This window comes from Nerophis ophidion, linkage group LG10 (assembly GCF_033978795.1).
Source record: "Nerophis ophidion isolate RoL-2023_Sa linkage group LG10, RoL_Noph_v1.0, whole genome shotgun sequence".
In the NCBI taxonomy this organism is placed as follows: domain Eukaryota; kingdom Metazoa; phylum Chordata; class Actinopteri; order Syngnathiformes; family Syngnathidae; genus Nerophis; species Nerophis ophidion.
In genome coordinates this window covers 21079063-21090859 of record NC_084620.1, presented here as the reverse complement: position 1 = coordinate 21090859, position 11797 = coordinate 21079063, and the positions used below count along the sequence as shown (strand labels likewise).

The following is an 11797-nucleotide window of genomic DNA, read 5'->3' as shown; positions in this document are numbered from 1 at the left end:
ACACACACACATACGGTCTTGTGAAGGTCTGAGTGACAGGTGAACGCACAGGGGGCGGGACTTCTTGCCAGTCCTGCTGCACTGGAGGGATGTTGAGGGGCGCTGGTCTGACTGGCAGACACACACAGAAGACATTTAGGCATGCAGTCTACAGTGGAGACAGAAAGACCTACCTCTGCGCTGTGGCTTCAAATTGCGATGAACGGGCGGCGGCACTGTCTCCAGCTCTCCCTCCCTCGGGTGAGGGGCAGTGAGGGGCGTCAACGGGGGTATACGAAAACCCGTGTGAGCAGCCGGGGGCACCTGTGTCCCCAATGACGGCGGGTCAGCTGCAGCGGGGAGGTGAGGGCCGAGAGGGGTCATGGGAACGTAGTTGGCCTCCTGGTGATTGTGGGGTGTCTCCGACGGTCTGAAAGCATGACAACACGATTATCTGAGCTTTTGGTTCCTGCCTTGAAATTACAAAAAAACGAGGCGTCGGCTTGTTACCGACCGCGGCAGGTGAGGGGACTCGATGGTGGCGGCGTTCATGGGAACGTAATTTTCATCCGCGTCGTTGTCTTCGGAGCAAACACTGCCCAGCGGCACCATGCCTTTATTCAACTGACAGCACACACACAAACATGCACAATAAATCAACAATCAAAATATGTTCAATGTTTGCAGACATTAAACCTCATTCCAGCGTTTGCTTCACAGTCATATTAAATAATTTTCCTGAGGGAACTCTCCTGAAGGAATCAATAAAGTACTATCTATCTATCTATCTATGTCAAATTTCTGATGCTAATCAGAGCATCTATATGATGAATACAATGTAAATTAGCATTGAGCTAGGGCATTTTCTTTTTGTCGGTATGTGCCAGATAAGTTTTTACATAGCTCATATAGGTTATATTGACATATTTTATTTCTGTGTGTTAAATATGACTGTGTTTTTAAGTAAAAACTCTTAAAAGGCTCTCAAATGGAGACATGTTATTTGTCTGCTAAACCAGCAAGAAGAGACGCTGGCTGGAGCGGAACAGATTGCTTGTATCATGAAGTACTGTATTTCTTTGTGGATATCAAACCAATATTTGATATCAATATACTAATAACCAGACCACAAAACCAAGTAGATATTAGTATCAGGAATGCTCATGTTAGTGGAGGTCGTGACGTTAAAAGGCAGATGACAGCAGGCAACGAGCAGGTTCAGAAGTGTTTGATGCCCAAAAATACAAATATCTGAGTAACAGTACAACAGGAATATGTACTAAACAAGCACAGGGAAACTGTGTGTGAAGATATGGCTATAGGAGAGACAACAAGAAAGAACTGCAAAGCATAAAGGACAACAATTAGTGATGATACGAATTTTGCCGGGGCTTTGAGGCGTGTGTCGAGTTATGTTAGGGGCGTTTCTGCGAAGCGAGTTTTGCTTCATGTCGGGCAAGACGTGTGAAGCCTTGCTGCAAAGTTGTACCACGTGACTGTTTGGAGACGCGGTTTAGATTTGCCGGGAAATTCAACAACTCCTCTATTGAAAATGTGGGTTTTTGAAAGCTGTGGTCAGCTCGGAATATGGATAGAGAATAAAAATGGTCTTTAAAATTTCACAATAATAAAAGCATGATGCTAGACTTGATCCAAAACGGTTACCACTATAAATGATGAATGGGTTGTACTTGTATAGTGCTTTTCTACCTTCAAGGTACTCAAAGGGCTTTGACACTACTTCCACATTTACCCATTCACACACACATTCACACACTGATGGAGGGAGCTGCCATGCTAGGCGCTAACCAGCACCCATCAGGAGCAAGGGTGAAGTGTCTTGCTCAGGACACAACGGACATGACAAGGTTGGTACTAGGTGGGATTGAACCAGGGACTCTCGGGTTGCACACGGCCACTCTCCCACTGCGCCACGCCGTCACTATAGATATTAAACAGGTAAATTGTGTTAACAACATCAGCCGATCTTGGGTAGCACTTAATACATTTTATACCATAAGACGTGGGTTCGATTCTCAGCAACATCACTATTCGAATGAGTTTATCCCTGTAAGCATTACATTTATTAAACCAGCTACCAGAAATCAATAGCTGGACGATGGAGAGGTTTTGTCAAAAAAAAAAAAGAATCACCTAAAACCTAAAATAAAAATGATCTAAATCTCATGTTCTGTACATCATTGTCTAAGTTACACTATAGTGTCATCTTCCTCTTTATGCCTCCTCAACGTGACAGAAAAACATACAACCTGCCCTATCATATGATTCTACATGTTGGCAAAACACAAACACACACACATATATATATATATATATATGTGTATATATATATATATATATATATATATATATATATATAAATAAAAAACACACAAAACAGCTTTTTTTACACTTTAATTTAACTAGCATAACCATTTAGTCAAATATTTATTGTGATTCATATTCATTTCCAAGCGCCATAATAAACGCAACAGTTCAATTCATCACACTTTATGCGGTTAAAGATGCAGCTGTTTGCATGTATTGAAGTGGTTCAATGCCTCAAGAAGCTTCATCTGACCATAACTACAAACAAAATAATACTAACCTCTGACAATCAGGACACTAAACTGTTGGAATGATCCCACAACCAACAAAGGAATAGGCTGATTTAAATAGCCCACTAACACCAGATTAGACAAACAGGCCACCGGTGAGGATGGAAACGCTCAGAAAGAGAGTAAAGCTTCTGAAAGCAAAATACAAACAAAACAGGAAATGTAACCAAAAATAAGAGCGCAAAACAGGAACTGAACCAAAAAACACTAGAAGAAAAACCATAAACTAAACAAGGAACGATCTGATGGAACACGTTGTAAAACTCAAGTGCCTTACTTTGGTGGACCCTTATTAATTTTCTCGTGAAGTGCTACCGCTGACGTTAGTTTTTCACCTGCACAGACGATGATGAGCATCAAACTAAATGCTCAGACCCCATAGTGGAATGATTGGCTGTACTTTTCCTCAATATGGAATGCACTCCCAACAGGTGTAAAGGAAAGTGCATCTCTATCCTCCATTAAAACCGCACTAAAACACCACCTCCAGGCAACTCTAACCCTTTACTAACACCCTCCCTCCTCCATATACCACCTCCCCTGATAGTAAATAATCAAATGTATATACTTGTTCTTATGCTTTCTGGCCTCACTATGTTCCTGCTCGCTGTACTGTACATATCCTATGAAGTCAGACCAACACGGTTTCAATGTTCATTTCTCAGATGATATAATTGTTGATGACTGAAGTGCTGATATCAACCAAACCTAACCCCCTCCCTCACATCCCCCCATGGATTGTAAATAATGTAAATAATTCAATGTATATACTCTGATGAATAACTAGTGTGATGACTGTATAATGCTGATAATATATATTTGTACCATGAATTGATTTACGTGGACCCTGACTTAAACAAGTTGAAAAACTTATTCGGGTGTTACATTTTGTGGTCAATTGTACGGAATATGTACTGTACTGTGCAATCTACTAATAAAAGTCTCAATCAATCAATCAAAAACCTGCAACAAGTGCTTGCAGGTGACATTGTCCAAATAACAGTTTGTGAGTGACTTCATTTTGCTCACGTAACATATGACTTTTGCATATATAACTTGCAAACACAGTTGTAGTCGAACATTGCCAGAAGGGAATAAGCAGTATAAAATGGATGGATGGATGGATGGATGGTGTATCAATTACCAGTTTCTGCTTGAATTGCGCAGATTGCAGAATATAATTTCATATGGTAATATGGACTTAAAGTACTGTGAAATTGTGAAGTTTGAATACTTTATACTTTGAAATATTCTAGATCACTATGATTTTCAAATTTTAAAAACAATTAGGGCTTCACGGTGGCAGAGGGGTTAGTGCGTCTGCCTCACAATACGAAGTTCCTGCAGTCCTGGGTTCAAATCCAGGCTCGGGATCTTTCTGTGTGGAGTTTGCATGTTCTCCCCGTGAATGCGTGGGTTCCCTCCGGGTACTCAGGCTTCCTCCCACTTCCAAAGACATGCACCTGGGGATAGGTTGATTGGCAACACTAAATTGGCCCTAGTGTGTGAATGTGAGTGTGAATGTTGTCTGTCTATCTGTGTTGGCCCCTGCGACTTGTCCAGGGTGTACCCTGCCTTCCGCCCGATTGTAGCTGAGATAGGCGCCAGCGCCCCCCGCGACCCCGAAAGGGAATAAGCGGTAGAAAATGGATGGATGGATATAATCATAAACAAACACAGGATGACAGTGTAACAATATCACAACAATATTTAAACAGTTCCTTATTTTCTTTTATTACATACAATTGTTTGAGCAAACCAAAGTCAATAGCGCACAGTAACTAACCAAAAGCTACTACTCTTTTAAAGTCTTAGTTTCCCTCCCCCCTCAAAGTCCTCGTGTGGACAGACTTTTTCCATGAATTTGTAAACGTTAACAAAAAATAACAACAAAAAATAAAAAACTAAAATAAATATAAACTAATAAGAAATAATATAAATATAAAATAGCAATAAATCATATAAATAATAATAATAATAATAATATAATATATAATCCAAATATCAATCTAATCACTCTAGTACCGATCATACACCGAAACTACACTTGGTATTGACAGTAACGCTATATGGATCAATATGTACTTACCTGCATACTCATCTGCTTACTTTCTGCTGCAACGCGCTTCCATCTAAGAACTTGTTTATTGTGGTGTTGCAAGCTATCTTAGTGGCTAGTTTAGTGATGAGCTGTTACTTTTACTCAGTGAATAAGACGTTTAGCCTCGCCCTTCGGTGATGATAAAACTTGTAAGAAATGCAGTTTATTTTCCGCAATGTAGGTGATGTTTAATAACTTAGGGGCGCAGATCAGCACAGTGTATGGACATACTATAGCTGCCTCAGTCAGCTGATGGGCCAAAAATAAATAGAATTAAGTATCAGGGGAGAGGGAAGCCGTTTTTATGATCGGCATTAAAAACATTAATCAGCTTTAGCCGATCACATACTTTTTTACGGGAATGGGCCCAATGCTGATCAATCCGGGTATTTCCAAACCCCAATGCCACCCCTTTATCTGCTCTCTGTATGGTGTGTGAAGAAACTATGGCCTAAAATAAATGGCATGTATTTATTTAGTTTTCAGATAATTGTTGGGTCTTTCTAGAGCAGAGGTGTCAAACGTACGGCCCGTGGGCCGGATAAGGCCCGCAAACAAGTTTTATCCGGCCCACAAGATGAGTTTGCTAAGTATAAAAAATAAGCCAAAACTTTTGAATGAAAGAAACTGCAGTTCTAAACGTGTCCACGAGATGTCGCAATAGCAATTCTTTGTAGATTATGCCACATATGTTAAAAAAAATAAACCATATGACGTCAGTGCACCGGTGGAGGAAATCTGAGCAAACTACATGAATAACATCCTGTAATTTGATTTTGATATAATTTTTTTTATCTTGATAGATATTAAATTTAAAATTAACACCAATGAATTGACTGACAAACATTATCACATTATTTTTTCAGAAAGTATAAATAACGATAAATAAAGATATAATACTATTAACCGCAACATGTAAGTGTAACCCCCCTACCCCCCAAAAAACATTATGATTTGTACATTTTCAGAATGTAATTGTTCTATTTTTTAACAGAAAACAAATCGGAAGTTGTCTTTATTTTTAAGTTATCATGCCGTGATTTTACCAGTGCGGCCCAAATGGGAATGGATTTTTCTCAATGGGGCCTCTATCTAAAATGAATTTGACACCCCTGTTCTAGAGCTTTTTGTTATGAACGTTTGTGAAACGTTACTGTGGAGGAGTGATTGCAACACTGTCGGCTAAAGTGGGTACGTGCAGGTGGGATGACGTCACACCTACTACCGCGTTTATTTTGCTGCCAAGCTAGGCATTGTGTAGGAAAGTTAGAATTCAGAAAAAGAAAGTTAGGATTTTCCGAGACAGGTGTGTGAAACTCACAAAGTAGCTGTTGAAGCTATCACTGAAGTCAAACAGGCTCGCTCTATCTGAGAGCGAGCGAGACAGCGTCAGGGACTCACAGCCTGAGAATACAAAAAGACAAGGTCAGCAAGTTGTTCCGGAATCTCACTGGATGATCTTCAAACTCCCACAATGACTTTTGTGCCTTCTTTGAGCTAAGCTATGGTAATAGTCTGCAAACACAACAAACGTGTGTTTCAGAAGCAAACACGTCACAACGTTGCATCACTGGAAGCTAAGAGTCTTTGAGCAGGACAAAGTGTCTTGTTCTTTTGCTGGAACAAATCCACGCGGTGAGGATTTAATACATCAGCCACTTTCTAAAGCCAGTTTCTAACAAGAGCTAATGTGTAAGAAAACCAGTAGGCCTAAAATAGTTTACTGCTACTCGCAGGGGTTATGCTCTAAGACTACGTGTAATTGGTAAAATACCGCAAATAATGAATATACCCATATGCATTTTGGATACTCTAAACCACTTCTTAACCTTTTGTACCTCCGGTCTCCATTCTTACGCAACAGAGGCACCCTCGAAGATTAACACAGAATTAGTCATCTTACTTTAGATTTTAATTGTATTCGATAATTATATATAACCTACTTACAGTTTACAACCTTGTCAAATGATATATGAGTTAATCACAAAGATTATTGTTTAATTAACACTTAAACCTAAGGCTTAGGTCAGGCTGATTGGAAAATGAGTAGTAACTAAATACCCTACATAAGAAGGGACTCATAAATAACTGACCAAAAAATATATGTACATTCAATAATGTTGTGCTTATATAATAAATAATAATGAACATGTTTCTTAAGTAAAGAGTCAAAACGATTAAAGTAAAAAAATGTTTTACAGCGTCACCACTTTTGCGCTTAAGAAACTTCTCTATGACTTTAGTTCCAGACTTCTTCGGTTTCTTTTAGATTTGGTGGAAGGAAGTGGTGGAAAAGTGTACTACAACTGAGTATTGCTGAGTCCCATTAGGACAACATATTTTTTGGCGGCCCCCAAGTGGGCGCTCGCTGCCCAACCACTGTTAAGAAACAGTGCTCTAAACCACACTTGTCAAACAAACTTAGGCCAGATCTGACCCACCACATCATTCAATGTGGTCCACTTAATTTGAAAAGTGACTTTCCAGTGAAATGTGTTTGTTCTGCATGTACTGTATGCAAGATGTTCTTTTTTTGTGTGGGGTGGTAGTGGGGGTTACTTTAAGGAGGGGGTTAAGGAGTTAATAGGTTTGACACCCATCTTTTAAACCCCACATTATGCCTCTCAGTTATTAACCACATTTTAAATAATTGTTTGCCCTGGAATAAACTATTACAGGCTTACAGTATACAGCATTGTACTAACAAAACGTGCAGTTACTCAACATCCCGTCTTGTCAAAACATCTTCCTCTTGGAAATGTTGAGTTTATTGATTTATGAGACAGGACCTTCTGCTGGATTCACAGCTGCAGCACCAGCTTTCCCCTGCAGATAACGCCATCAAACCATTTTCCATTTAAGTTACCATAAAAAACAAATACCATATATAAATTAATATTGACAACTTCAAGAAGAAAACATAAATCTCTGAATATGGAGAGCGCGAAAATGAATAGTACAGTCATCCCTCATTTATCTCAGTTAATTGATTACGGACATGAACACGATAGACAGACTTCCGCAAAGTATGAATTATCGACTGATTTTCATAGCTGGGATGTAAGATATGTTTACCTTCTAAATACATATTCAACATAATAAGAGCCCTCTGTCCATGAAATAACACCCTTTAGTCATCTTCACAATGTTTTAATGCAATATAATAATTCTCGTTGGGGCTGAGCCAATCATCCATCCATCTTTTTTCTCCCGCTTGTCCCTTTCGGGGTGGCGGGGGGTGCTGGAGCCTATCTCAGCTGCATTCGATCAGTGGCTACAACACTGAACAACGCACTCTGATTGGTTTGGTCTCATTTAGTTGCCAATTCTACTGTGGTATTTATGTTTTATGTTCATTTAGTCATTTTTATGCTTGAAAAAGCTTACTGTAGGCCAAAATGTTGTAAAATATCCCTTAAAAATGTGATGTGGTAAGGCATAGTATTTGAATCGAGGCGTGGCGAGAGATAACTGCATGTACTTTAGGTTCTTCTCCCCTCTAGTGGACAAACTCACGTCTCGGTGTGGAGGCAGAGTTACTCCTGGTCACTCCCTCGGCATTTTCCACGCTTCCAGGCTTCGGCCCCGACTCAGAGCCCTGCCCGTTCGTCAGACTTTCACCGATGGCTGCCATAGCAATGGGCTTAGGCGGGCGCGGTGGAGGAGTCGGAGTGGAGGTGAAAAGCTCAGCCTGTGTTAATGAGTCCACACTAGGGGTGGAGTACGGGCGCAGAGAGGGGGCTGGCTGATGTGCAGCGATCGGGCGTGGTATCTGGTAGCCACTGGATGTAGCTATTGCCACGGGGCGCAGGTGGAAATCCAGTGAATGCTTCCTTGGATGTGGAGAGGGGTGACATCGAGGTCTCTCGCCTACTCTCTGGACATAAAGACTCGTGCTAGAGTTCAGAGACTGGCTAAGGGCATCTGTTGTGGCAGCAGATGTCCACGACGCCGTCCGAGAGCCGGAGGAAGGCGGAGGGAGGCTGGTGGGAAGTCGGGAGGGCGAGGGCGAAGAGGAGGAAGAGGCGATAGAGGGAGTAGGAAAGAGGTTGTCGCCACTGTCGCTATCTAGAGAGGTGGAGGAACCTTGTGGAGGCCTGCACGACAAAAGCAAATGTATTTGAAGGGCTATGCTTATTGCCATGGCAATTCAAATAGCTGAGGGAGACCTAACCTGATGTGAGTTCGACATTGCGCTAGCCACATGTAATCCTCCACACCGCCACCTTCCTTCACCTGGGGGTGCACTCCGACAGGCTCATAGGGGGCACCAGAGACTGTTACCGTGGTAATGGTAAGGCCAGGGGAAGTGCTGGAGACGGGAAGGCCATCATGTACTGGAAGAACAAAATGGTTGACATTAACATGAAATGTATGTTACTAAGATTTTCCATCCCTTGGTCCTTCACCTTCGTCTGTTGGGTTGAAGCCACACAGCAGGCAGATGGAGGCCACCCAGTGATTCATGTCCTCCTCGGACTCAGCCACCAGGTACCACGTCCTCTCCTCCGTCCTTACATCAAAAACAAAGCTTTTCTCCAGTTCCTTCTTTGTGAACGACAGTCCAGCGTCTACCTGCAGGACAGAAAGAGATGAAACCTCTCCTGGCAAGAGAAGGAGATGTTGTGTGGGTGTGTGAGGGTACCTGCTCACACATGCTCAGGTTTATGGTTCTGATGGGTCGACGGGAATGTGCGTTCTTGTAATACTGCAGAACATCAGGCTCACCGCTCAGCCGGCCGCTACGCAGCACGAACCAACGCCTCTTCCAGGCCTACAGTGGGAAACCTTCATAAATCACTAACTCCTGTGTGTTCATGTGATCAATGTGCACAACAACATTCCTCCTCCCATGTTTCGCCAAACACACACAGGAAAAGGAAGTAGTGGGACAGGACATGAGCTCGGCATGACGATCTTCAAGCAGCATATCGGTGCTATAAGAGAAACCCATAAAAGTTGCCATGACAACAGCTAATAATCTAAGACGTTGTTAATCCAAGTGATTGAACACTTCCTCTCATCGTTCTTCCTGTTCTCTTTGTTTTCTTTTTGACCCCTGACCCCAACAGGAAGTGGAAACAATGCCCACCCCACCCCAAAAAAAACTTCCTCTATCCGGTCTCCGAACCAAAATTAACGGCAAACCTTCCATTTGCTTATTTAGACACGTGTTCCACCACTTCCTGTCCCATCCATGCGGAATACAACTCCAGGCTTTTGTGTGCGTATTGTTTTCCAGATGATTTGGAGGTAAATCCTTGCAAATTTTCCAAGAGGGCCCAGCTGAGAGCGATTACAATGGATTGCATAACACACACTGACACACACACAATAGGGAGTGTGTACGCCGGTTGAACTTTGGTCCAAATCTTAGCATGAACACACATTTCTGCTGCAGCCGTCACAAGGCTCTGTGTGTGTGTGTGTGTGTGTGTGTGTGTGTGTGTGTGTGTGTGTGTGTGTGCTTGTTGACAGTGACAGTACACAGCTGAGCAGACAGTGTGTGTCTGCATGTCAGACATCACCAACATGAAAAGATACACAAAAGCACGGAAAAAGACTTTTACTCCTTAAAGTGTTGGACAGAAACCGTTATTTCTGAACACAACAATGATGGAGACTAACACGACTCATTGGCCAGGCTTGCCAGATATGCAGTGTGTGTGTGTGTGTGTGTTTGTTGACAGTGACAGTACACAGCTGAGCAGACAGTGTGTGTCTGCATGTCAAACATCACCAACATGAAAAGATACACACAAGCACGGACAAAGACTTTTACTCCTCAAAGTGTTGGACAGAACCGTTATTTCTGAACACAACAATGATGGAGACTAACACGACTCATTGGCCAGGCTTGCCAGATATGCAGAGTGTGTGTGTGTGTGTGTGTTGACAGTGACAGTACACAGCTGAGCAGACAGTGTGTGTCTGCACGTCAAACATCACCAACATGAAAAGATACACACAAGCACAGAAAAAGACTTTTACTCCTCAAAGTGTTGGACAGAAACCGTTATTTCTGAACACAACAAGGATGGAGACTGACACGACTCATTGGCCAGGCATGCCAGATATGCAGAGAGTGTGTGTGTGTGTGTTTTGACAGTGACAGTACACAGCTGAGCAGACAGTGTGTGTCTGCATGTCAGACATCACCAACATGAAAAGATACACACAAGCAGGGAAAAATACTTTTATTCCTCAAAGTGTTGGACAGAAACCGTTATTTCTGAACACAACACAACACGACTCATTGGCCAGGCATGCCAGATATGCAGAGTGTGTGTGTGTGTGTGTGTATGTTGTTGTTGTGTGTGAGTATGTGTGTTGTGTTGTTGTTGTGTGTGTGTGTGTGTGTGTGTGTGTCTTTACTGGAATGTAAAACCAGTCAGCACAGCCTGACACAGCTGTGTGTGTGTGTGTGTGTGTGTGTGTGTGTGTGTGTGTGTGTGTGTGTGTGTGTGTGTGTGACGGAAGCCGTTTCCTCAACTCAACAAAGTACACTTTCAGACATTTCTATACACTTTTCCAACCTGTACTCACGTAACGGCGCAGCTTTTTCTCCGGTGGAGATTTCCTGAGCCAACCTGAACAGACCACCTCGCCATCTCTGCTCATTGTGGCGCCAACAGCGTCGTCCAACCAGCAGCCTCCACTTCAGTCACGTGACACTGAGAACTCTGCACTTACTCAAACTCGGTTCTCAGCGGTCGGCTCTCTTCGTGATTGATCCAGAGTCAGATATTTTCTTCTAAGGTGGTCAGCAAAGCCATCCTCCAGGTATCAAAGGTCCTTCTGCTGAGTCCACCAATCAGAGAATGAGTGAGTCACAAGTCCTTATAGAAGAACGTCCTCTTCCCAGCATTGGCTCCTCCCCCATCAAGACTATTTGGACATTCCATCCTCGCTCCCCTCCCACTTGTCTTCTTGTCCCCTCGACACTGGAACGGCCTGTTGTTGTTGTTTTTTTAGAGCTTAGTAAGACATTACATTCTTTTCTTGTTTTTTAATATAACATGACATGCACAAAAAAGGAGAAGTAAACACAACACATCTAGTTTTGACATTCCTTTGTAAATTCTGACACCTAGTGGGA

General features: G+C 42.3%; 1 protein-coding gene across 1 annotated transcript in view; it reads right to left on the bottom strand.

Annotated features, from left to right (window-relative positions):
- LOC133561228 (GRB2-associated-binding protein 1-like) overlaps positions 1-11554 on the bottom strand; it is a 13047-nt gene extending 1493 nt beyond the window's left edge. The window contains exons 1-9 of the mRNA XM_061914561.1: positions 11245-11554; positions 9344-9472; positions 9108-9273; positions 8873-9035; positions 8215-8795; positions 6020-6102; positions 494-603; positions 174-409; positions 11-111 (exon numbers count right to left, since the gene is read on the bottom strand). Coding sequence (XP_061770545.1) covers positions 11-111; positions 174-409; positions 494-603; positions 6020-6102; positions 8215-8795; positions 8873-9035; positions 9108-9273; positions 9344-9472; positions 11245-11319 — 1644 coding nt within the window. The 5' untranslated portion in view covers positions 11320-11554. The remainder of the gene's footprint in view (positions 1-10; positions 112-173; positions 410-493; positions 604-6019; positions 6103-8214; positions 8796-8872; positions 9036-9107; positions 9274-9343; positions 9473-11244) is intronic.
- Positions 11555-11797: the final 243 nt, after the last annotated feature.